Genomic DNA, 27,872 nt, shown 5'->3' with positions numbered 1-27,872 from the left:
GATAGTTTTTATCCAAATAACTGTCAATGTTGTTCACAAACTTGGCTCATTTGATCACTTGCAAGTAATGGACTTCCAGTGTAAATGTATCTGCTCTTTATTCATTTATTTTTTAACTTCACATAGCTATGATCCATTTGTATTTAACAAGCAATTACAAGCTCATTCCAAAGAGATGCTTGTTTTCAATTTGCTCTGACCCCACAAAAGATATACTGTAGGAATGAACTAAGGGTTGTATTCATAAGCTCAGCAGGATTTCTTTTACTTTTTTAAAAAGAGCATTTTACTGCTTTGTTTTGGAAATAATTCACATCTTTAATAATAGGATGGCCAGTTCTACTGCAGTTTCCTGCCTTCCTCCCTCTCACTTTTGGTCTTCTGTGATTGCGGTTCTTTTTCTTATAATTAGATCGAGTCAGCTCTCTGCCGAGATAGTGACAGCTTAATGTCATCAGTGTGCAGTTGCCCCAAGAGTCAATTCCCCGAAAACTCTTTTAATTGCTTTGGTAACTTTAGTACATTGTGATTCTCTTGTGTAAAAAAAACCACCACCACATGCTATTGATCAAAGTCTTTCTTGTGCTAAGCACAAAATTTCCAACCTATTGGTGATGATGTATAAATACAATCTTCCTGAGCATTCCTCTGAGTGTCATTACAAAGCTTGTACATCAATCCTCTCTTTCCGTTTCTCACCCAGCTGCGAGGAGAAAAAACTCTTGTGCAACAAAATTTCTGAACTTTCGGCCCTGCTATAAAAGCTCGTTAGACCATTGTATTAAGGACGCAATCCTACACTTCAGTTATGCCAGCTGGGTACAACAGGATACCCTCCTATGCTCAGAGAATGTGCTACAATGTGAGATATTCCCTCGCAACTGTGTTGAATGCACCTGTGCAGTGCTGCAATGGGGCGTCTTCTATGCTGGCATATCCCTGCCAGCACAGCATCTAAAACAGGGCACAGTTGTCAGGAGAAGAGAACCTGATCATGCCTCCAGCAACATTTGCTAAAATAAATACCTTGAACAATTTTTTTTTTTAAAAAACCATCTACATTCATAGCCCCTTGAGATTGACACACATACTAGGTAAAAATCCCCCAGAACTGTTGGAAGACTTGTGGTCCATGGGCCACTTAACTGTGGTAGTAAGACTTGGGGATGATATACTCAGTGAGAAACACCATAAATCAACACTTTTCATTATTTGATTTAGAGAGAGGGGTGTATTTTGGGATTTGATGGGATCCGTGATAGTTGCTTCAAGACTTGTGATAGCACAACTGTGGACAAGCAATAGGGCTCCTCCTACAGCTTTCCAGATGAGGAAACTTTGGGAAATGGCTTAGATATCAAATCCATATAATAAGTACTGATGGGCGTCAGCTTGGATGGCTTTATAGACAAAATCATGGAGAGCAAGGCTATTAGCAGACACCAGTCATGGTGGCTAAGTTCAGCCTTCACTATTGAAGGCTGGGTCTTTGGGGATATCGTTGGTTATTAAAGCCTAACAGATATGCTTCTGGTTTTTTGAGAATTGTGCTCTTAAATATTCTTTTCAACTCTTCATGTATCTTGGTCCAAAATTGTTTAATCACCTTACACTCCCACCACATATGGTGCATTGTTCCCCCCTCCACTTTACATCTCCAACAAAGATAAAAAGGATATATTCCTCTATGTGATAGCAGCGGCTAGATTACTAGTGGCAAAAAAAAAAAGGAAAACAGGAAAAATACCAGAATTATCAGAATGGAGAATTAAGATCCGTGAATTTATGGAGATGGCAAAATTAACAGCATCAATTAGGGGCTGCCTCAAGCAAAAAATTAAGAGAGAGTGGGAGTGTGTAGAGATATATATGGAAAAAAAATGGATATAGAAATTAAGTTAAACATAAGCGTAAAAGGAAAGACTCACAAGGATACAAGATGATATTATAAAGGATATGGCTATTAAGTATAAATCACTGCTAACACAACAAGAAACAATCATACAAATGCCAATAAGATCTCACATGGGTGAGGGGAAGTCGGGTGGGGGGGGGGAGGGAAGTAGAAGGTGGTATTTGGAAAAAACTTAAGAATGTGATATAAAAGTAAAATGATTGCACAGTGATACCTTGGGTTACATATGCTTCAGATTACAGACGCTTCAGGTTACAGACTCCGCTAACCCAGAAATATTACCTCGAGTTAAGAACTTTGCTTCAGGATGAGAACAGAAATTGTGCTCCGGCAGTGGGGCAGCAGCAGGAGACCCCATAAGCTAAAGTGGTGCTTCAGGTTAAGAACAGTTTCAGGTTAAGAACAGACCTCTGGAACGAATTAAGTACTTAACCCAAGGTACCACAGTAATTTGAAATATTTTGAATGATTGTGGTTGTAATCCCCCCCCCCCAGTTTTTGTTTCTCTTTCTGTCACCAAAACTTTAAATAAAAAATAACTATTGAAGGCTGGGTGCCTCTGAATGCCAGATGCTGGGAATCACAAGTCAGGGGTCTGCTGTTCAGGGAGGTCTTCCTTTCAGCCTTCCTATAGGCATCTGGTTGTCTGCTGGACAAAATGGCTGCTGTGGCAGCACAGAGCTGCAGAGCCAGCCTCCAAACAGCAGTGTCACCTGGGATGGGGCACAGGAGGGTGCTGCTTGGGTCAGGGCCAAGAAGACCCACCACCAGAGTAAATCCTTCCAATGCATCTGCTCAGCTCCAACTTTGCCATGGGCTGCCCCACTGTCCAGCCATGTCTAGGTCAGCTGTAGCAATGCCAGTGTTTGGAGGTGAGCCTCACCCTACAGACCAAGAGACAAGTAAAACAGGACATTTTTTTTCTTTCTCTTCAGAATGGAGTCATTTTATTTTTCATGCTGCCAAGAATGAAAAGACTGACATGCTACCCAGTGTAATATATGACAATTTGGGGTGTGTGTGTGTTATTCAAGTGCCTGGGGAATTATCATCACTAATGTTGTTTACGGTGTCGTAAATCCTCTCTGTTTGAATAATGTAATAATAGTGATGGTCTCCTTCTATATTAAGGAGAACGACTGCTCTGTTACCTCAGCTGCCATGCGACCGCATTTGTCAGGCTCTTTCTTTGGTCTGGAGTTTATTTGTTTAATGGTGTTGTTGTTTGCACATGGAAATAACTGGAGTTTTCAACAAAGTAAAAGAGCCAGGGAGGAATCAGTCGTGATTTGACATCTGTCAGGATAGTCTGCCAGGAATAAGGACATCCCTATGAGGTGTTTACAGAACACTTGTGGATGATGAACAAGTGATACAAAAGACAAAGTGTGTGTGTGAATGAGTGCCTCCAGACTGTCATTATTCTGCATGAGGGATTCAGACACACAGCAGAACTTTAAGATTGTAGAGTTAATGTGGACTATAATGTCACCCAGTTGCTCCATTCAGTGTACAGTTTAATGTACACTGAATGTACACTTAAACTGAGGTACTGTACACTGAAACCCAAGGTACAGACACTGTACAGTCTGTACCTCAGGTTTCAGACGCTTCAGGTTACAGACTCCGCTAACCTGGAAGTAGTACCTCGGGTTAAGAACTTTGCTTCAGGATGAGAACAGAAATTGCGCAGCACCGACCCAGTGGCAGCGGGAGGTCCCATTAGCTAAAGTGGTACCTCAGGTTAAGAACAGTTTCACATTAAGAACGGACCTCCAGAATGAATTAAGTTCTTAACCCGAGGTACCACTGTAGTATGAGAGCCATTGTGGTATTGTGGTTAGAGTGTCAGACTAGGACCTGAGGGATAAGGGTTCAAAAACCCCACTCAGTCATGCAGCTCATTGGTGACCCTGGCCAGTCTCAGCCTCTCATTCTCATCTACCTCACAGGGTTGTTGTGAGAATTAAATGAATGAGGTGGAGGAAGACCATGTTTGCCAACTTCAGCTCCTTGGAGAAAACGTTGGGATATCAATGTAATAAATAAATAGGGTGGAGAATTTTGGGAGGTTATTTTTGCACAGCTCTAGGGTCTGAATTAGCTTCAGATTGAGTGTCATTCAGATTCCACTCTTTGACTTGACATTTGTGTGGATTTCAAGCCACACTTTACAGATGGGGTTCAGCAGCCGTACAGCACAGAATTGGCAGAATAATTATGTATTGATGTGGAGACCGGCATAAGCATATTTTATAGTGTGGTAGAGAAATCCCTGCGGCTACTTGGCAGACTAATGTCAAGGCGGGCATAAAGCTCAAAAAACTGAGATGTCCTACGCAATCATATTTTTTTTGTAATTTCATTCGCAAACCACTCCCAAGTGCAGCAGAGCAAGCAAATTGTCAACAGTTTAATGAAGCTGTCCAAATTAAATAAAAGGTAGGGTTTTTTCTTCCACCTCCTCCTCTTCAGAAAAATGATATATACCAATTATTCAACACTAGCAAGAATCCTGCATCATCTGTTCAGAGCACAGTCAATTGCACTCATACAATTCTCTGCACTCTGGGGTTCACTCGGAAGCCTGTGAATTACTTCTCTTTAATATTATGTTTATGCACTGAAAATTCTTTCATTAACTATATTGGGGAAATTACTTTTGACAGAACAAGCGGCCCCATGCTAAGGAAGAAATGATTTTTAATAAATAGGAATTCATCTACTGCAGTAGCTGCCAGGGTTTATAATTTCTTCTCCTTCTTGAAGATATCCTATTACACACTAGGGGTTCTGTTTGCTACCCAATTTGGAATGTGACTTCTGGTGCGCCGCATTTATCTGAGCATCACGCAACAGTAAAACTTGATGCAGGAAGCCAAAGCTGAGTTACAATTAAAACATCAGAGGATGAGAGGCAAGGAATGGCTGCTTCCCATTGTTATTTTATTGTTATTGGGGTTGTTGGGGTTTTTTTGCTGTGTGCTTTGGTTTCTGGCTTTCCAAGTGCCACGTAATACTTGTTCCACACTTATTATCTTTAAGTGTGGCAGCATCTATACTTCAGAACTCCCCTCCCCCCAAATTATAGAATTGTAGAGTTGGAAGGGATACCCTCCCACCAAGGATCATCTAGATTCCCTTGCAATGTAGGAATCACACCAGGCAGGCACCTTTGCTATGCTCCTTCTAGTGCTTGCTTAAAACATTTCTATTTAGGCAAGTTTATTCACGCATGTAGGCATGTGTTTCAATCTGTTTTTAGCTTATTGTTTAATTAAATTAGTTTTATATTTTTAAACATCTCTTTTAGCCGCTATTATTATTATTATTATTATTATTATTATTATTATTATTATTTGCAAACCACTTTGAACTTTTATGGCAACCAAGCGGCATGTAAATTTCGCTCAGCAAACGAAGGCATAAAATAACAAGGAGCATGATTATGTCTCGCAGCCAGCTTCTGGTGTTGTTTCTTTCCTCTTTCCAAAGCCCTCCTCCCGCATCTCCCTTCCTCTGTGAAGACGCTGCCTTTGTATCTACCTGGTTCTTCCCTCTAATCTCCTGGCATGCCGCACCTGTTGGAGCCTAATTAGCGCCATGACTCAACAAACACTCATTTGTACACCTCCCCACACTTGAGACGACTGCAGTGCAAATGCAAACTCAAACTGCCTCTCCTGCCTTTCACTGGGTGCCTTCTGATGTGGGGAATATTGCATCACCTCTCCCTGATTATAATGCTAGCGCTTCTGTACCCGTTTTCTAACATTCCTTCAGTGCCTGTTGTGTTGCGGAACTGTGGCTTCCTGACAGATATCTGACATGCCACACTGCGTTCCATTCACACCAGCAGGCATGGCATGACACAACTATGACTACGTCGCTATTCCCTCACTCTTTCTGCACACACATGCTTCTGTTTCCTGATGAAAGAACAGCATGCCTCGGCCCCAGGATACCTGAAGGAGCATCTCCACCCCCATCGTCCAGCCCAGACACTGAGGTCCAGCGCCAAGGGCCTCCTGGCGGTTCCCTCACTGCGAGAAGCGAGGTTGCAGGGAACCAGGCAGAGGGCCTTCTCGGTAGTAGCGCCCGCCCTGTGGAATGCCCTCCCACCAGATGCCAAGGAAATAAACAACTACCTGACTTTTAGAAGACATCTGAATGCAGCCCTGTTTAGGGAAGTTTTTAATGTTTGATGTTTTATTGTGCTTTTAATATTCTGTTGGGAGCTGCCCAGAGTGGCTGGGGAAACCCAGCCAGATGGGTATAAATAATAAATTTTATTGTTGTTGTTGTTGTTGTTGTTGTTGTTATCTCTCATAATTCATAATTCATTGTGACCACAACCACACTTTCACCACTGCTCTTCACAGGCTCCCTATAAATATTTCCCATAAGTTAGGGTTGCCATACATTCAGGAATTCCCAGACAGGTCCTCTTTTGAGGGCCCTACATGGTCATTTGGGGGGAATGTTACATTTTAAAGCAAACATCCTGGATTTCGGGTTTAATTTGTGTGTGTGTGTGTGTGTGTGTGTGTGTGTGCACATGTGCAGGTGGCTCTGGCTTTGGCACAAGCGACCTGGGCTCTGGCACTGGTGTGAGTAGCTCTTCGTTGTGTCCAGATTTTTACCTCTTGAAATACGGCAACCTGTCAGGGAACTGCCATCAGAGCGGGAGGCGGAGAGGAGGCTCCTGGACGATGGTGGAGAGGGTCCTAGTAGAAGGAGGGATAGCCCATCCACTGGGGAAGGAAATCAGCGTAACACCAGTGGAGAAGGGGGGCAGATGGAGGAATCGGAGAGGTGGCTCCAGGACTCTTCGCAGGAGACCAGCGGAGAGGGCATGAGTACTCCATTGCCCACACCCACCTTGCGCAGAAAACTTCCACGCAGGCAAAGGGGGAGGAGACTGGGCGTCAAACAGCTTCTATGCTGGAAGCAGTTTAAGAAACACCGACTGACGGATTCTGCCAGCGACTGAGGCAGCCACGGAACTTGAGGCTGTCCTGACAGAAAGGGTTCAACCATGCAACCTAGCCAGGAGTAAAGGCAACTTACGCACGAGCAATCCCTAGAACCATTACACAACCCTACATAAGTACAATCCTACCTTCCGACCATCCTGCCCTCCCTTCTACAAACCCTTTGATATGCTATCTGCTGCAGCCTCTTAGCCTGAGAAAGGGCTGCAGCTCTAAGGCATAGGGTTTCTGTTTCGTTTTGTAAACATTATTCAAATACCCATCACCTTAATCCGAACAAATCCTTCTTGCGTTGTGTGCAAGATTCGCCTGCTTCTCTGATGGTGAGTTACAGGTGCACTTTACCAATCACGAAGGGGCGGGAAAGCAATTTTTTATTCAAGTATGTACTCCACGACAGAACAAATCGTTGCAGCATCGCAGGGTTTTGCTGGTTCCTCTTTGGGTAGAACTAAATGTTATGGAAGATACATTGCTATGCGTTATAAGAGATAACTGCTAAAAACACCAGCCCTCCATCTTACCCTCCTGTCTCTGGTAATAATGCACAATATGAGATGTAAGGTCATCTTTTTGTACTTTTCTCCAGTCAGGCTCTACTTCATTTGCTGCTGTTTATGAAGGCAGAGGAAGCTAAGAGCTAAGAGCTGGTTGATCATAGAATCATGGAGTCGTAGAGTTGGAATGCGCAATGCAGGAATCTCAACTACAGCATCCATGACAGAAACCACAACTAAAACATCCATGATACCACATCAGATGTATTTTATGCCTATATGCAAGGACAGCACCTGGGGTAAGAGCAGTGATCTGCTTATTGGTGTTTCACAACTTTGACCTGTAGCAGGACCTTAGCCAGACCTTAGCAGAGCATACGTAGAGTTCCAGAGAGCAATCAGTTGCAGCCAGGATAGACGAAGCAGGAACAAGATGCTGCTACCAGTAACTTGGTTACTTAGATGTGTTTATTATTTACAGCAGACTCTACAAGTTACTACATACAAGAACAGAAACGGATCTTAACTAGCTCTCTCTTAACAAACTCCAACACCGCACTGACCAACAAACTATCCAGTCAGTAAGGTCATAAGTCATCATGCCTGTGTGAGACCTCAACCAATGGTAGAGTTGTATCCAAGGTCTCATATCTCTAGGCAGAATAACTCCTCTGATCAGTCATCCTTGGCTTTCAGCCAACTTCTAATTGCTTTGTGAGAAGCTGCACAGAATGGCACGTAGTCAAAATCCCAACACTGCTCCCATTAGAAAATTACAACATATAGAGTGCAACAGGCTGAATGGTAATGTTTGTAACAAATTTATTTACTGGTTACTTCCTAACCTACAGGCCGACCCAGCTGCCTAAACCAGCCAGCCTGTATCTGGGCCAGCCTGCCTGTGTCTGCTACCTATACTAGCCAACCTCATCAGCTGTATCGTCTGTGACATTCTGGGGACCTTTCCTTAATCACATTCGAGGACTGTGTAACAAAAGAATGTATTAAGAAAGGAAGAAATATATCTGCAGTGGAATTAATTAAATAGGTTATATACCTTAAGGCAGTAGTGTCCAAACTTTTTTCAAAGTTTTGATGAAGTGAAGGGCCATGAGTTGCTGACCTTTTTTTAGGATTGAAGTTGTTGGGCTTCTTTTACGGTTGGAGTGGAGGTTTTTTTTAGGATTTTACCTCAGGAAATAAACTGCCACAGTGGCCGGATTAAACCGACCCGAAACGGACTTTGGACATGCCTGCCTTAAGGATTGAACAGTGGTACCTCGGGTTAAGTATTTAATTCGTTCCAGAGGTCTGTACTTAACCTGAAACTGTTCTTAACCTGAAGCACCACTTTAGCTAATGGGGCCTCCCGCTGCTGCCGCGCCGCTGGAGCAGGATTTCTGTTCTCATCCTGAAGCAAAGTTCTTAACCTGAGGTACTATTTCTGGGTTAGCGGAGTCTGTAACCTGAAGCATATGTAACCTGAAGCGTATGTACCACTGTATACGATGCACATCCTGGACTTGAGTCCTATGTTAGGAAGTAACCAGTAAAGAAATTTGTTACAAACATTACCATTCAGCCTGTTGTGCTCTATATGTTGTAACTATCGCATCTGTGTAACAAGGTATTGTTTTTGTTTTGACCCCCATTGGAAAGTTGTCATCCAGTGAGGTCCCACTTAGTGCAGGCTTCGAGCAGGCTTACTAGTGATGACAGTATTTGCTACAAATCTGGCAAATGGCCTTAACACAATTGGACGTGCTCTAATTACATTGAGAATATTCCTCCCAAATTAGGTTCAGAATTGGCAATACAGTCAATTGATACAATTGCATGCTATTGGAAAAAAAAAAACCTTGTGGTTTTTTTTTTTATAAAAATGGATGATTTTGACATTTGCTTTTATGATAAAGTCAAAGTTGTTATTCTTTCTGATTTATATCCAAATCTCCAAATCCCCATTATGAACAGTCACAGCCAAAGTAGCTTCTGATTTATGCAAAGAGAGGGTGGGGAGGCAGTAACTACACAATTTGCCCTGGAATATGATTATTACTGTTATTTTTAAAAATCATATTATACTAATTCCCACGCTTTCCCTCTATAATATGCTCTCTGAAAACCGCCTCTCTTCTGCATTATGACTACGAAACCACCACTAGGGGATCTAGAGAATCAATTGGTCGTGTGTCCTCAGACGTTTACATTCTGGCATAATTTAGATGTCATTTTGTTTTTAATTTTGGGGGGAAATGAAGCCAGAAGCAGTAGCCCAGGGAGTCTCCACCAAAGAATAGCCTTTAAGAAAATGATGGCTTTTGCATTGCTTTTCTGCACACAGAGAAAATTGGGTAGCTGTTTTTCCCTCACCATTGTGGCAAAAGTGCCATAGGTAGCTGAACCTCAAATTTGCTTGGGATGCAAAGGCACACACAATGGACCACATAATCTAACAGGGCAAAGGAGGCAGTGCTGCACTGAAAGATAATGAATAACACTGTGCAATCTACTTTGAAAAAGCACATGGCAGGACTAGTTTATGCCTGGTATTTAGTACCAAAGGCAAAAGAGAGAAAATAATGGAAATTCTTGGAAACAGGGGTTAGTCTGGGTGATTATTAGCAGTGTTCAATGGTTGAATAGAACATATTTTAAAAAGTAATTAAAATGGTAAGAGAGTGCATTAGAGTGGTGCCTAAAGGATCCCTTTACACATTATTTCACACTTTGCTTTTTTGAGCCATGGAGATTAGTCTTAATGTCAGCATGGGAGCTGGTGCAATATAATGTCTGAAGGCAAAACTACACATTACTCTTACTGGGTAGTAGGTAGCCACATTTTTTGATCGCTGTTAATTAAATTACAGAGGAGGAAAGGTTTCTGCATGCAGAAAGGGAAAGCTTCATTTCCCCCTCTCCAGTCACTCAGAAAAGAAATTACCCCTGTCATGTGTGACTAGGAACTTTAGGGGGAAAATTCCCTAAATAATACAGGTACCATTTTGGGTAGGAACAGAGGAGTAGCAAGCCCAGGTGGTACCCGGTGTGGAATTTTTTTTTGTCACCCCCCCACACATTGACAGCTGGGGATAGGCTTGGGAGTCACAGGTGGGCACCGAATGTCACCCCCTCAGCGATGACACCTGGGGTGGTCTGCCCTCCTTCCTACGCCTCTGTGTCCCCACCTGGGCGATTCCCAAGTACCCCAAGCCGCCAGGGGAAGGGGGGAAGCTATGCCACTTTGCCGGGGCTCTGGCAAGCCAGGGAGGGAGGAAGAAGAAGAAGAAGAAGAAGAGGAGGAGGAGTTTGGATTTGATATCCCGCCTTTCACTCCCTTTAAGGAGTCTCAAAGCGGGTAACATTCTCCTTTCCCTTCCTCCCCCACAACAAACACTCTGTGAGGTGAGTGGGGCTGAGAGACTTCAAAGAAGTGTGACTGGCCCAAGGTCACCCAGCAGCTGCATGTGGAGGAGCAGAGACGCGAACCCAGTTCCCCAGATTAGGAGACTACCGCTCTTAACTGGCTGGGAGGAGGGTCCCCGGCTCGCCGTAAGCAGCTCCTGCTGGTGGTGAAGGGATCCCACCGCTGTCCGTACAGCACTCCAGTGGCGCTGGTGGCAAACCGCTCTGCACAGTGCATATGTGCGAACCACACATGTGTTGTATGTAGTGGTTTGCTGCCGGTGCTGCCAGAGAGCCATACGGACAGTGGTAGGATCCTCTGCTCATGGCTGTAGGGGCGACGGAGGCATCCCACCGCCATCCGTATGGTGCTTGGGCGGTACCGGTGGCAAACCGCTATGTACAGCGCATATGTGGCGTCGCTACGTACAGCACATGCCTGTGCCACCGTGCATGCATTGTACATAGCAGTTTGCTGCTGGTGCTGCTTAAAGGGCGTATGGACCATGGCTGGATCCTCTGCTCACGGCTGCAGCCGCAAACAGAGGATCCTTCACGTGCAGCTGTGGTGGCGCGATGGCTGATCGCACGGACGTGCCTGGGTCAGGGCGGCAGGGCAAGCACCCTGCCTTCTTGTCACCCCGACCTGGAACTCGGGGTGAACTGCCCCCCCCACCTTGCGACGCCACTGGGTAGGAATTGCCTTCCCAATGCTGCTGCTGCTGCTGCTATTATTATTGTTTCAATTAATCAGATGCTTTGTACTAAAACAACAACAACAACCAACAGTCTCAATGCAACTTTAACAAAAAGTGAAAATGCAGCTTACACACCTCACAGTGTGGTGTAGTGGTTAGAGAGCTGGACTAGGACCTGGGAGCCAAGGGTTCAAATCAACTCAGAAACAAACCTTGCTCTGTGACCTTGGGGCAGTCACTGCCTCTCAGCTTAGCCTATCTCACAGGGTTGTTGTGATAATAAATAAAATGGAGCGTGTATGCCACCTTGAGCTCCTTGGCATATAGGTGTGATCGGGATTTAATTATAAAATTACTAAAATCTAGTTTGGCCCTACAAGTGTGAGTTCATAATCCCAACCAATCAAGAAATTTGGTGATGGTCTCAGCCACCCCTCCCATTCAATAGTATGAGGAGTGAGAATGTTTTTCTACTTTGCTGGATTTATTCTAAGGATTACTAAAAAAAAAGTAAACAAAAAAGGGGGGGATGCATGCAACAGACTTTGAACATACTGAAATCTAAGAGCACCAGTGTAGTGGACAAAGTACTTGACTTGGACCAGGAAGAGATGAACTTGAATTTCTACTCAGCTATGAAACTCACTGTCTCCCCACCTAAATTATCTCAAAATGTTATCCTGAAGACAAATGGACAGGATGAGAGAAGCACACATGCTTAGGGAAAGGGTAGAATAAACATGTAAGAAATAAATGAATAATATGCCAAGCGGGAGAAAGTATGTTCGTGTTATGTGATTAATGGCACAGACCAAAGATATTTTTTTTTAAGGAAAGGCACTTAATTTGCAACTAGATTAGATGGTAGGAGATATGTGATTGGATTTTTAAAGAAAGCCAAATACAATTACAAGGGTGGAGGAAATCAAATGTGAGCTGTGGTGCTGGAGTGCAGTGTTTAATCTCTTCTCCTGTGCCGTTTTCCTGATGTGACTCTCAGCTGTCATGTCTCCTGCAGATGGGTGCGAACATCAGTGAAAGAGAAACTGAAGGAGCCCTCAGCATCCCCTTCAATGCCTTCCTGGCCTGAGGATGTGGCTCTCCCATCATCTTGCGCATGACTCCCCTGTAGCTTTTTGCTCTCCACACCAATGCAGAAGGATGTAACTGCAGAATCAGACAACCGTCTTGTCCCTTACATTCCCATGTGAAAATTTCGAAGTGTGCTTCCCCACTGTGATGTCAGGAGCTCGAGTCAGCGAGAGAAAACCTGTGTCGGCGAAGTTAATTCCTTTTTCAAAGAAACCAAAACAGCACAGGCCTAGTGATCCCAACAATTCTTCCCAGTAGGTCTTGCTCCAATGATTCCCATCACCCTCAAAGGCTGCTCCTCTCCAGGGTCTTTCCCAAGCAGTTGCAAACTGCTCCTACCAATCTCTGCTCTGCTCTTTTCATTTCTCTGCACGTTCTAGGAGACCAGCGGGGAGGGAAGCTGGTTCTAGCAGGAGGGGGAGACCCTCTGGATTCTTCAGCAGCCTGTCTCATTGTTTCCCCTTGGCCATTCTCTTCTCTAGCCTCTCCTTCAGCCTTGGAGTCTTCCTGCTCACTAAACCCTGTTACCTCTTCAGCTTCTGACACCTCTTCCTCCCAGCTCCTTCTTCTCCTTCCCTTCACCATCGTCTTACCACCGATTCCCTGGCTCCCAGTCTTTTCCCTCTGGGGGTTCCCCAACTGGTGACCCCCCAACTCCTTTGCATCCAGCCAGTCCATGACATGGGATTTGTGAAAGAACACCACCCCATCCCAGTTTGTGATATACTGAAGGAATGGAGGAATTAGCCAGTACAGTGGTACCTCGGGTTAAGAACTTAATTTGTTCTGGAGGTCTGTTCTTAACCTGAAGCACCACTTTAGCTAACGGGGCCTCCCGTGGCTGCCGCACAATTTCTGTTCTCATCCTGAAGCAAAGTTCTTAACCCAAGGTACTATTTCTGGGTTAGCAGAGTCTGTAACCTGAAGCGTCTGTAACCTGAAGTGTATGTAACCCGAGGTACCACTGTACAGTGGTACCTCGAGTTACAAAAGCTTCAGGTTACAAACTCCATGAACCTGGAAGAGTTACCTCGAGTTGAGAACTTTGCCCCAAGAGGAGAACGGAAATTGTGTGCTGCCGGCACAGCAGCAGCAAGAGGCCCCATTAGCGAAAGCGCGCCTCTAGTCAAGAACAGTTTCAGGTTAAGAACGGACCTCCGGAACAAATTAAGTTTGTAACTAGAGGTACCACTGTAATGCCAAACGGTTCACCATTTTGCTATGTATGGAACTAAGACATACCATAAACCCAGGTAAATGGATACTCTCTAGCAGTTCTTCCCAATCACAGATCAATCTACTTACTCCAGGAATCAGTTTGCCATGATCACATGCACTCCCAAAAGCTTTCCGCAGAGAGGTGCTGGGTTTTTTTCTCCCCCCATATGTTTTATTTCCAGTGATTTTTGACATGTACCAAGTGCCCATCTCCCAGAGTGTGTCTAAAATAGCAAAGTGGTTTAAAGCTAACTCACTCTGTGAATTTAGTGCAGAAAAACTGCAAAAGGAGAAAGTAATTGACAACTCTGGGGTCATTTGTGTTTGCGGACTCAGCCACTATCTGGCCAAATGTTTGAATGCTGGAAATTGGCTTGTAACCATCAGCTGGAAATCAGTTTGCAATCACCAGCCATACAATTAAAACACAAATCTTGAAATGTAAACAATTCTGGTGTGATACTGTCATTGACATTCAGAAAAGGCTAACAAACTAAAGCAAACCCATTTACTTTTTTTATATAAAAGACACCATCTTCTTGAAATTAGCTTTTTCTTAGCTAAAAGCAGACAATTAAAACACGTTTTCTCTTCCGGAGGGAGCAAAGTAAGTAATAACAGAGTCTTAATAGGATTTTTCTTTGCTAGAGTGGTTTGGGATGGTTTTATTTTAAGTATAATTAATGGTCATGTAATGGTAATAATGAGCAGGCATGAAAGCCCAGTAATGAGAAAAATTGTGTGTGTGTGTGTTAGAGAGAGAGAGAAGTGCAAAGCTTTGTGTTTTCCCCCCTTATAGTTAATTCTTCTAGCTCACCAAATACTGTGTGGAGTAGATAATTATTATTTTTTAAATGCCTTCAAATTGGGGTTTCAGAGAACCTCAAAGTTCCATGGAATTTTATCTGTGGATAAGTAGGTTTTACCAGACTTATAAATTAAAAAATGAACAGGAGATATCAGAAGTTACTGAAAAGAAAATACAGAATTAGTGGACAAGCTTCCTTGGCAAATAAGACAGCCGACCGCTACTGATCTTCCCTAGTAATGCATATCCAGAGGCAGGATAGTGTTGGCTGTGTTCTAGAGTCTACCTTGAGTTCACATGGAGCAATGGTGATGTCCAACATTCATCCTAGGACACTCTCCAGAATGTTCTAAAAAGCACAGTGGTTCCATAGCAGACTTGAAGGTGGAAAGTCTAAAAACCAATTATTTAGATTCCAGAGCAGCGGTTCTCAACCTGTGGGTCCCCAGATGTTATTGGACTACAACTCCCATCATCCCTGAGCTCTGGCCTTGCTAGCTAGGGGTGATGGGAGTTGTAGTTCAACAACATCTGGGGACCCACAAGTTGAGAAAGGCTGTTCTAGAGGATAAAAGCTCACCTTAAAAACAGGAAGGAAGTTGGCAGCAAACAAAGAACTACCTGATGACCAAACACTTCCATTTCAAAAATGCACTTCCATGGACACAACTGAAATTGACGTCACCTTCAAGTGCAAGTCACTAAATCTTACTGATATGTGCAGCCAAGATTTATTTTCTCTGCTGGGATTTTCAGGAGCATTTCCAACAGGGGGAATGCCAAAGAAGAACTATGACAGCTGCATGTACAATCTCTCCAGAATACCTGGAAGAGCTGGAGAAGAGATCCTCCATCATCAGCTACACTGTGTGGCTGTGGATGAGAACAGTTCTTCTCCAGAACAACACTAAAAAAGAAACTGAGTTCGTGCTAGCATCTCTTTCCGCTACAGGAAATTGCCACCTACGTGATTTGTCTAGGCTCAGTCAGTGGGTGCATCAAAATGACAGGTGTACGGTAATATATCCATCTTAAGGACATCTCTCAAAATTATGAGTAAAGGAGAATCAAGTAACGGCAAATCACATTCAAGTACTATTGGAATTAGTGGTCATGCTGAAAACCACTTGAGGTAATGAAGCGATCACTAACATCAAGAAGAGCTTCACCTACAGGGCCAAGAGGCATTCATTCATCATGGATCTCTCCTGACTCTGAGAGCAGAAACAACACACTTTCTTCTTCTCTTGTGTATCTCTTGATAATTGATAGTGCCATGTGTCAAGCTTTGCACATCATCTTGTTTAATTCCAGCTCTAAACTTACCTTCATTTTCTGACTTGGATATTCCTAGACCACAAAGTGTTGAGCGGCATGTTTGCCAACATCACATGGCAGAGTCCTCTTTGGACTGTACCACTTCAGACTCCAGGCGTGTACACACGCAAGAAGGGATAGGGAGTTGCATATTTTAAGACCCCCCCCCCCAGTTTTAAATAAACAAAAACAGAATACCTGACCTCACCGTTTTCTATGTGAAGAGCAATTTGTACATGAGAAAGCATTCAAAAACACAACTCCCACACCTACAGCTTGAAATGGCACAGTCCAGGAAGCAAGTGATCGAATAGATCAGCCCGGAGAGCCTCCTGCGTGAGTCCCTATTTCAGGTATCTTAGCTAACATTTCATCAATAGCTTGACACATTTTCCTCGCAGTTAGTCCACCCCTATTGCCTTAGTCTGTTATTTTCTCAGGGGACTGTCAAGAGCACTGGGCATGGGATAGCCTGCAGGGGCACAGAACAAACTGTGAAGCTTGAAGGGCTGTGAAATTGTGAAGCAAAACTGAGAAGAGAATTAGCAGCTAAGATAGGACTCAGGTGGGAAGAAGATAATTGGCAAACCTGAGAGATTGGAGAGACTGGAAGAAGTGACCAGAGGGAGAGAATTGGAAGTGTGCTTGTGTGAGAGTGTGTGAAGGGTAGGACTAGGTGAATCTGTCAATTTCAGCTTCTTTCAATGACTCCTTTTTAATTCAATTTTGCCTAATATACACATTTTTTGCATGGCACTCTCCTATAGTATAATGCATTTTTATATGTTATCTTCACTAATATATGTATTTGTGTGAGTCCTTTACCCCCAGTATATGTGTTTTTGTCCACATTACGTGGGTGGTGAACTGCATTGCAAAATCTGGAGAAGTGTCCATTTTGAAAGACGTGGCTGTGTTTTGATTTGTGTATTGTTTCAGAAAGTGTGAATTAGGGAAGTTGGCATCTAAATGTGAACTGAATCGAATTTCTCCCATCTCCCTTGTGTGTGTGTGTGTGTGTGTGTGTGTGTGTGTCTACTTATGAAGCAGGATGAAAGAGGCTTCTTCTTTCTTCTTCTTTGGCGATCAATTATAGCCGAGTAAGATTGTCTTCCATGAACACAGTCTTAACAGTGAGTGCGTAAGTGACTGCGGAGGCCAATTCTGGATCCACACATCCTTCCACAGTGGGGACATAAGTTTCTGGGTGGGAGTTGATCACAATGAGGGTTTGCCAAGCATGCCTTCCTCATAGCACGTTTCTCCCTTTCATCCTGAGTTTGAGTGTCTTCAAAGCCCATGACACCTTTGGTAAAGGCTGTTCTCCTATTGGAGCACTCACAGGCCAGTGTTTCCCCGTTGTTGGTGTTTATACTACATTTTTAAAGATTTGTCTTGAGAGATTCTTTAAACCTCTTTTGTTGACCACCAGCATTACACTTTCCATTTTTAAGTTCTGAATAGAGTACTTGCTTTGGAAGATGATGATCTGGCATCCAAACAACATGACCAGTCCAATGAAGTTGAATAATCATTGCTTCAACACTGGTGATCTTTGCTTGTTCTGGTACATTGACATTAGTTTGCCTGTCTTCCCAAGTGATATGTAAAAATTTTCGGAGACACCACTGATGGAATCTTTCAAGGAGTTGGAGGTTGTGTTTATAAGTGGACCATGTTTCACAAGCATACAGTAAGGTTGGTAGTACAATAGCTTTGTAAACAAGCATTTTGGTTTCCCTGCAAATGTCCCGGTCCTCAAACACCTTGCACTTCAATTGGGAGAAAGCTGCACTCGCAGAGCTCAGGCGATGCTAGATTTTGGCATCAGTGTCAGCCCAGGTGGGAGAAGTGATTGACACTTTCCAACGTTATGCTATTGAGTTGGATTTGTAGCTTGTTGGTTTTGTGCTTGTTGGTGCAGTACTTTGGTTTGTGCTTGTTGGTGCAGTACTTTGGTTTTTTGGATGTTGAGCAATAGGCCAAGCTTTTCGTAAGCTTCTGTGAACATATTTAGAATGGTTTGGAGGTCATCCTTTGAGTGTGTACACACTTCGTTGTCATCAGCATACTGAAGTTATGGCATCCTTACTCTTTGCTTTCAGCCTACTCAAATTAAAGAGCTTTCCATCTGTTTGATATATGATTTCTACCCTGGTGGGGTGTTTCCCTTAGACAATGTGTAGGATCATAGCAATGAAAATAATAAGGTTGGGGTGATAACACAACCCTGTTTAACATGTGTGTGTGTGTGTGTGTGTGTGTGTGTGTGTGTGTTTGTCTACTTATGAAACAGCATGGAAGAGGCACAATGGAGACAAGGGGTTATTATAAAGTTAAGCAGGGATGAGAGAAGCCAGAATTGTTGGGGAAAGAGGATGGGAGAGAACAAGGAGGAGTCCATGAGGAGCTGTGGAGAAACAAGACACTAGTGTGTGCTGTGGATCACTATCATAAAGGCCTGTGCACTCCATTCAGCTGAAACATGAATCTCAAACTGAATTGTGCCAATTTGGGGGCAAACTAGGCTTCTACCAATTCGTGTCGTGACAGCCTCAGGTGGTTCCAGGTTGGGTGAGGCCACACAGAGCAATCCAGGGCTGTCATGGGGTGGGACATCAGCTGGGAAGAAAGAGAGGCAGGCTGGGCCCTGGATTGGGGCTGAGCAGGGTGCGTGCAGTGCGCAGTCCTACTGCCCCCTTTTATGTGGGGTGCTTCTGCCATTCATTTTCTGAACACCTTCTCTCATGCCAAAACCTATCCTTTGAAAAGACTAACTAATATCCTGCTCTTCTTCACAAAACAGCTCCCATTTCCAGGAATTAAAATATACATTAAAATGCGTTAATAAAAAATAACAAAGCGTCGCACATTCTCAGCATTTATGCGGAGCATTTAAAGCCGGCGATTGTCGATCAAAGGCGCTTGGCTGTTATCTCTTTCTCGCAGGCATTCATTCAGTCAAAGGCAAAAATTAATGAACCGACATCTGACCTTTTATTCTCTCTCACTGCTTTGTCTCCTTTCTTCCATGAGATGGCGGGTTTGGGGGAGGCTTGTGGTTTGCACTCGACGGCAACTTCCTGGCCCCTGGTTATAATGATTGTTTTCTTCAGTTGGCTTGGGGGGAAAGTTGGAGCCAAAGCTGTTGAAAGGAAATATTTCAGTCTCTTAGCTTAGTATTTCAATTAATTAATTCACAGATGTCACATGCCAATATGCTCTCATTTTCTCTCCCCCTCTTTTCCTCACTTCCCTATCCTATAGTGGTTAAAAGGGATTAAGCTATTAAAATCTCCCTCAGTCTGTTTCTCTGGCATAGTACCAGAGCTCATCAAGAGATTTTGAGGGAAAGGAGAGGGTGTTTCTATGCACAATAGCAACACACACACCCTCGACTGCCCAGGCTAGCCTGATGCTATACTGACCCAGATGGGCACCCAGAGTTATAGGTAAGTCCTGAATGGGGTGACTGTGCCCCTGAGGGACCAGGTGCGCAGCCTGGGAGTCATTCTGGACTCATAGCTGTCCATGGAGGCACAGGTCAATTCTGTGTTCAGGGCTGTTTATCAGCACCATCTGGTACGCAAGCTGAGACCCTACCTGCCCGCGAACTGTCTTGCAAGAGTGGTGCATTCTCTGGTTATCTCTCGCTTGGACTACTGCAATGCGCTCTATGTGGGGCTACCTTTGAAGGTGACCCGGAAACTACAATTAATACAGAATTCGGCAGCTAGACTGGTGACTGGGAGCGGCTGCCGAGACCATATAACACTGGTCCTGAAAGACCTACACTGGCTGCCAGTACGTTTCCGAGCACAATTAAAAGTGTTGGTGCTGACCTTGAAAGCCATAAACGGCCTCGTTCCAGTATACCTTAAGGAGCGTCTTCACCTCCATCGTTCTGCCCAGACACTGAGGTCCAGCGCCGAGGGCCTTCTGGCGGTTCCCTCACTGCGAGAAGCAAAGCTACAGGGAACCAGGCAGAGGGCCTTCTCGGTAGTGGCGCCCACCTTGTGGAACGCTCTCCCAACAGATGTCAAAGAAATAAAGAACTACCTGACATTTAGAAGACATCTGAAGGCAGCCCTGTTCGGGGAAGTTTTTAATGTGTGACATTTGAATGTATTTTAAATCTTTCTTGGAAGCTGCCCAGATGGGTGGGGTACAGATAAATTATTATTATTATTATTATTATTATTATTATTATTATTATTATTATTTCTAGTGACAATGTGTCAGCCAGCTGCTGCTCCAGCTCTGCCTGCTCCTCCTCTCTCATTATTTCCCAACTTTCCCCCTCATCTTCCTCTGAGCAGTGACTTCCCTCAAACCCCTGTTGTAATTCTGAACTGTCTCCTTCTTCTCTGGAAGGGTCAAACTGGGGAGGCGGTCTCCGCCATTCCTCCTCTGCCCAGTCCCTAAAACTTGCCAGGGTTTCAGACAGGCGTCTCTCCTTCCCTGGAGATGCCAGAGATTGAACTTGTTACCTTCTGCAAGCAAGGCAGATGCCCTACCCCTGACCTACGGCCCTCCCCAACTGTCCCCTATCCCAGCAGCGTATTCTTAATAATAAAATGTAAACAGAGCAACCTTCTTAAGTACACACCCAAAATCCTCAACTCGGCGCTGGTGTAAACGGCTCCGTGCTTGTTTTCGGCTATGCACTGGTACATTCCAGCATCAGACTGATTGACACTGTGGATCAGCAGTACACCATTAACCATCTCAATCCTGCTCTGCAATGAAACAGGAAAATAATTCTACAAAAGCAAACAAAACCAGGAAGACTTGTTGGGTTTTCAGCTTTACAGAATGTAGGAAGGGGGGGCAGGTTCATACAAGTGAACATGCACAAAAGTAGCTTCCTGAGTTTAATTGTGGTGGCTGTCCTTTTGCTTCACCCTTTATGACAGTGCTGAAATATTTTAGACTCTGAAAAGCGCACACAATGGTTATGGTCTGGGATTATCTTCTTTCAGCTGAAGTGTGATCAGAACCCGATGGCTGCATGAAATATCACAATTTTAACTGGCTGACTCACTGCTGCCTGCAGTCTATTATGCTTCAGACCTGGCTCATTTGAGATTGAAGATCTTAGTACAGAGCTGAAAGTTTTCTTCCCCTCTGAAAAAGGCTTCCGTTTCCTGCCTTGTCCTCAGAGGATTCTTCAGAATTTCGGGAGAATTTCAGTGGGTGCAGGAATTGGAACTTGCCCTACTTTTACAGCATTTCTACAGCATTCAGCAGCCTCCCTGGCTGCCTGAACTTCCTGATCTGAAAAAAGCTTCACAGAAGGAGTCAGCATTCCTGGGGCTTCAAATGAAGCACAGGCAACCCAGACATATGGATGCCAGAATCTGTCAGTTTCAATTTTTCATTTTGTCAATCTTAGGTTCAGTTCTCTATATTTCAGCACCATGTCCCCCTTCTTTTTTTATGTCCTCATCAGGATTTGAGTGTGAATTGCTCCCAATTGCTCCCAATATGCATATTTTTGCATGCAATTTCCCAAAATGCAATTCATTTTTCTATGCTATTTTCACTAATATGTGCATTTAAATACACACATTAGGTATGCAGGTGTATAATGTATATGAGCATTTTTGTAAACATTAGACATCTGGAGAATTGCAGTGCAAAATTCAGAGAGGAGTGAATTTTGAAAGATGGCCAAGCTATGTTTTAGTTCCCATAGTATTTTGAAAAGTACAAATCAGGCAGGTTCACTTATAAATGCAGACTGAACTGGATTTCCCCCCATGCCTTCCCAGAGGGCTGGAGACCAGTGGTTCAATGATTTGTTGAATCATTTGTTCAATGATTTGTTCAATGAAACACCTGCCTCAAAAGCAAGGTAAGCACAACACAAACCCTGACCCTGAAAGGAATGTGCTCAGAAAGCAAAGCAAAACTAACTGCACACTTACCTCTGGCCAGAGTGGTGTTCCGTTTTTCAGCCATCGATAGGTGGGTCTTGGCTTTCCAGTAGCTTTGCATTCCCATCGGAGCTGATCTCCACTGTCTAACTGGGTATCATTAAGCCTCTCCACCCAATGTGGGTATGCTGCCAAAAATAACAGAACAGGTGCTTGATACTGCTGGAACTATAGCTAAGTCTATGAAGACATGAAATGCTATTGTTTACATTTGTTTTTAAACTGCTGCCTTTGCATTTTGATAAATGTTACATCTACATGGGTCACATCCAGCGCTGCAGTTCTACTGGTACAACACACTTCTGTGCATGCAATAAAACATCTCCTTCCCCTCCTGTTCCCCTCCTCTTCCTCCATTACCCTGCACCCTCGATATCAGTTCCGGAGGGTTGGATACAACCCCTTGTTTTTAATGTTTGATTTTATCAGCATTTTCTTCTGCATATTTTATATTGCTTCATGTAAGCTGCTTAGAATATTTTTGTTGATTAAGTGGTGTATTGATCTTATTAATAGACTCATTAAACCTTTCCTCATAAGGCTTGGCTTCCAGACGCTTGATCATCTTGGTTGCCCTCCTTTGAACACGTTTCAGCTTCTCAACATCCTTCTTAAATTGCGGCACCCAAAACCAGAAACAGTATTCCAGATGTGGTCTGACCAAGGCAGAATTGAGGGGTACTATTACTTGCCTTGATCGGGACACTATACTTCTGTAGGGGTGGGAAAACTACCTTCCATTATCATCCCTGTTTGGGCCCGTTATCCAGTCTGTTAAGGTCATCTTGAATCCCGATTCTGTCTTCAGCAGCATTGGCTACCCCCTCCCAGTTTGGTGTCATCTACAAATTGGATGAGCATCCCCTCAATTCCCTTATACAAGTCATTTATAAAGACATTGAACAACAATGGTCCCAGGACAGAACCCTACGGCACCCCAATTGTCACTTTCCTCCCCAGGATGATGAGGAACCATTAGTGAACATTCTTTGGGTACAGCTGCCAATCCACCTAACAGTTACCTCATCCAGCCCACATTTTATCAACTTCTCCACAATAAGATTATGGATGACTTTATGAAATCAAGATACACAGCATCCCCCTGATGATCCACCAAGTTTGTAACACTGTCAAAAAAGGAGTCTGACACTCTGTTCTTACAATGGCCAGCAAGGTGCCCATGGGAAGCCCACAAGTGGGAGCTGAATGCAACAGCAATCTCCTCTTCTGTGGCTCCTATGGTATTCAGAAGAATGCTGCCTCTGACCCCAAACACACAAAAACACACCAATTATGAGTATTTTAAGAATCATCTCTCTCTCTCTCTGCTTCTGCTGTGCTTTCAGAGTACTCCCAGATTCATGTGAAAACTCTCACTTTCCATCGCGAGCCATAGAAGAATTGTTGAGGGAAGCAACATTTGATTCATACTGTGCCTGAGTATTAATTAGCTGAGCAAATTCACATTCCATACCAGGTGATTATGAGTTTTGGCAACAATCATTCATTCACAGGGAAGAATCAACGTTTGTTGTTGGGAGTGCTCCAGCATAAATTGATTTCTGCATGGAATATTGTCTGCACAGAGCTAGTGCAACAGCATTATCTGAGCTTAGACCCATTCTCTGGCCTTTACCCCTTTCATTTTCTGTGTAAAGCTTCTTGTGGTCTGGGGAATTCCTAGCTCTGTAGAGTACGCTGCCTGTCAGCCTAGCTCTGAATACGACTCCCCCAGTCAACACAATGGTTGAACAACAGAAGCTGATGTTGTAGGCTTGAGGCCTTAATAACTAGCTATGCTACAGATGCCAACTTCCAAAGAGAAAAAAAACGCCTTCTCAAATTAATAAGGCTTAACTCATTAATCCAATGCACTGAAGAGGAAAGCTTTTAAATCTATTCTGTGCGGCATCGCAGAGTATCAGATGTCAATGGCCTTGACATCAAGGAATGCAGAATAATATATCTGGCAGGATTGGTTAGCTATGGAGAGTTAGCACAGCGATGGATCTATTTTGGACAGAACAAAATCAATAAAGCACTTTAATAGCAGTCCTTGTGCTGGACAGAATTTAAAAAATAAATCTTATAATCTGTTTGGTATTTGACCAGTCACCAATCAGTGTTCTAAGAAGCTGCAGGAAAGTTCTTCCCGGGGATATAGGATGCAAGGAATGGACATCAAACTGGCATTTAGGCTGCAGTTATATGCGTGTTTAGCTGGGAGTAAGTCCCAGTGAACTCAATGATATTGACTTCTGAAGAAACGTATATAGGATGGTGCTGTTAGTTCTGCAACTGAAGGCAAGGGTTGGGCATCCATGCAAGCGCATATTATGCTAAAATATTATGAAGGCTGGGATTACATGTCAGTACCCCAGAAGCACTGCTTGAAAACATCGCTCTGGGTTTAAAATAATAGTAACTGGTTGCAGTAATTCATAGAATTGTAGAGTTGGAAGGGGCCACGAGGGTCATTTAGTCCAACCCTTTTTGCCCAACATGGAGCTCCAACCCACAGCCCTGAAAATAAGACTCTCAAGCTCCACGGAGTGAACTGAATATTCGACCAATTGTTCTGTCAGAACAACAGAGTAACAACTTTTGATAACTTAAAAGAGTGACCATGGATTGTTGGGAAGCAGAACTAATTCTTTTATTGAAATTGATTCCTGACCCTGAAATTCCCAACTTTTCTTTAATATATTTAACAACAGGGTCCCAAGCGCTTCAAATGTCTTCAGAGTTCTCTTCTTTTTTTCATCATCATCGTCAGTGAACAGACCCCCTGAATAGTGTCAACATTGATTACAGACTTATTGATAGCAGCAAAACGAGCACTTACAAAAAACCCTATACAGTGGTACCTCGGGATAAGTACTTAATTCGTTCTGGAGATCCGTTCTTACCCTGAAACTATTCTTAACCTGAAGCACCACTTTAGCTAATGGGGCCTCCCGCTGCTGCCGTGCCGCCACTGCACGATTTCTGTTGTCATCCTGAAGCAAAGTTCTTAACCCAAGGTATTATTTCTGGGTTAGCGGAGTCTGTAACCTGAAGCGTATGTAACCTGAAGCGTATGTAACCCGAGGTACCACTGTATTTTAAATGCATTTACCGTAATTTTCTGTGTATAAGACCAGGGTGTTTTTTTTTACTGAAAAATAAGGTTGAAAAACTGGGGGCATCTTATACACAGGTAGTGGGTATGGGTGACGGGTGATTGGTTGTAGCTGTGAGCTGCAGACTGTCACTGGCAATTAGTAGTGTGATTGGTGGCTGCAGCAAGGGTTTCTTTGTATTGGCTGTGGGAAATGGCTGTGTGATTGGTTGCTGTGTCTAGGGCTGCTGAGGATTGGCTGCTGCTGTGGCAATTGTGCTTGCTATTTACTTCCGCTGTTGGCAATCGGGCAGATGCTTGTAGCAGACATGAGCGATTGTTAGTGAGTCGGGCGAGCGACTGCAACCATCAGGTTAGTGATCTACTGCACAACTCCAATCCTCCCCAAAAAACAGCTCAACAATTTTGGGCAATTTTCTGAAATTGGAGTCCCCCCCAAAGGGGGCATGTTATACATGGAAAAGTACAGTATTGTTGTTGTTTAGTCATTTAGTCGTGTCCGACTCTTCGTGACCCCATGGACCAGAGCACGCCAGGCACTCCTGTCTTCCACTGCCTTCCGCAGTTTGGTCAGACTCATGTTTGTAGCTTCAAGAACACTATCCAACCATCTCGTTCTCTGTCGTTCCCTTCTCCTTGGGCCCATCATCTTTCCCAATATTAGGGTCTTTTCCAGGGAGTCTTCTCTTCTCATGAGGTGGCCAAAGTATTGGAGCCTCAGCTTCACGATCTGTCCTTCCAGTGAGCACTCAGGGCTGATATCCTTAAGAATGGATAGGTTTGATCTTCTTGCAGTCCATGGGACTCTCAAGAGTCTCCTCCAGCACCATAATTCAAAAGCATCAATTCTTTGGCAGTGAGCCTTCTTGATGGTCCAGCTCTCACTTCCTCCCTCAAGGGGTTTCCAAGTGTCTCCAATCTGGGCACTGACCAGACTCAGATCTGCTCAGCTGTCACAATGTGGCAGACATAATTTTAAAAGGGGCATTTCCCCTTATTTTCTGTTATCTTAAATAATTGATTAAACCTTTATGAGCCTGCATGTGGCAAAAAAAAAAAACAATAACTCTTAAAAAAAATATTGGGCAGTATCCAGCTTTCCTGTCCTGCTACTGCAAGAGACGTCTGTCTGCAGAATGGAAATCGCTGCTTCTCCCCCCAAGCAGTCCCTGATCCACCCTCAAAACCTGCTTTGGAAGGCTGGGTTTAAATATCCACTGAAAAGGTAATGTTTTACTTATGTCCCCAGCTCTGTTGTAGTTTTATGCCTTTTTTTGTGTACTTTGACACCACGGTTTTAAATTGTTGTAAACTTCCCTGAGTGGCACATCAGCACTAGAAGGTTGGGGTCAAAATAACCATATGTTGCACTTAAGCCAGAGGGAGAATGGCTTTGCTAAGGCCACCAAGTGGCTAAGGAGAGATTTGAACCAGGGATTATCCGATTTACAGCACAGGCGGTACATATCTGCTTGCATGAATTTATGATTTCAAATCATTCCGCATTTTGAATTTTGTATATGCATGACTGCCATGACTTGTAGGGAAAGGGGACAGACGCTATCCTTTAAAAATGGCTGCTTATTAAGTGGGACATCATTATTTCAGAGTCTTGAAATTTTCTGAGTGCAAATAAGCAATCCTAACAAAGAAAACGATTTGCCGTCAAGTTGACCTGTGTGCACAATAGGTGAGTTGTGCAAAGCAACAAGTGTACACACTTTCGCCATGGTTTGCTGTTTTGCTTATGACCCTTGGTTTAAGTACAATGTGAGCCAAGCACACTTCATTAACCATAGTTTTTTTTGGCCCGTCAGCCAAGAAGCTCACAGAGCTACAAAGGCTTGATGCAGGAGCTGCGGCAAAACAAAAACAAACTTTAGAGATGCAAGCCATGGTTTATTTCATCATCTGTGAAACAACTGATTGTTTGTTAAACAAACCATGGCATGGTGTTATGTGTGAACCAACCCATTATGTATATATGCATGAGAATAAATGTACAATAGAGGGGGGAAAGGACATGCTTTATCATTGTTTACTAACTGCCTTGTCTAACTGTAATATTTCCTCTGTATACGTTTACATTTATGGGAAGCTGCTTAGGTCCTCTGATGTTTAGAAAGCTAAGAATGCATATTAATAAATCAGTTCAAAAATTAGCACTAACCACTAAAGTACAACCCTTTTTATCAAGGAGCTTCTTCAGAAAATAATAACTCAATTAGGATGGAACGAGAAGGCTGCCTCCAAATAGTAAACTGCCGGAAAGTGATAGATTGCATGTGCCTTTCTAGTGCCCTATGCTCTTGGTTAACACTTTAAAGCATTCAGGTTTGTCTGATGAAGTGAAGAGGATATTCTGTTGTTGAGGATTATCAAAGTTTATTTCTAATGGTTAAGTCCATTTTAAAAATGCAATTCAAGCAAGTGGGGTCAAGCTATCAAAGAGGGGTGATCAATGTTACCTTACTTTTGGTGAAAAGAATACTAGGCAAATAACGGGAAGGGAAAAGGATTCCTACAATAGAGTAATTGCTAACATAATTATGGCAAATTGCAAAAATTAAACTATTTTTATATGTGACTAACAGAAAGCAGCTCAAGCAAAGACCCTCCTTGTGATAAATGGGCATCGTTGGCCATTTATGAGAAAGGAAAAATTAATGAGACTAACCAAGTCAGCCAATTGTTCACTTTAATTAGAACATTAAGCTTGCACTGATAAGATGTTCGGGTCTGGAGTGTTTTGCTGGCATGTAATTACTAAAATGCTGTTGGTACTATTTAAAATAATAATAATACAAAAACACACGGTTTAAAGTAATACAACATAACACAGTTTAAAAGGACTCAGAGACTGTATTT

The 27,872-nt window shown here is 43.4% G+C and overlaps 1 protein-coding gene across 4 annotated transcripts in view; it reads right to left on the bottom strand.

The window, feature by feature from the left end:
• The window catches only part of CNTN5 (contactin 5), a 661,907-nt gene that overhangs the window by 110,863 nt on the left and 523,172 nt on the right, over nt 1-27,872 (bottom strand). For all 4 annotated transcript variants that reach the window (XM_083436171.1, XM_083436170.1, XM_083436173.1 and 1 more), the window contains 3 exons: nt 21,875-22,011; nt 20,554-20,683; nt 18,939-19,089 (listed from right to left, as the gene is read on the bottom strand). In XM_083436171.1, coding sequence (XP_083292297.1) covers nt 18,939-19,089; nt 20,554-20,683; nt 21,875-22,011 — 418 coding nt within the window. The remainder of the gene's footprint in view (nt 1-18,938; nt 19,090-20,553; nt 20,684-21,874; nt 22,012-27,872) is intronic.

This window comes from Podarcis tiliguerta, assembly GCF_965153285.1.
Source record: "Podarcis tiliguerta genome assembly, chromosome: 4".
NCBI lineage: Eukaryota > Metazoa > Chordata > Lepidosauria > Squamata > Lacertidae > Podarcis > Podarcis tiliguerta.
Note: the sequence above shows the minus strand (reverse complement) of the source record. Positions and strands in the feature narration are given on the sequence as shown.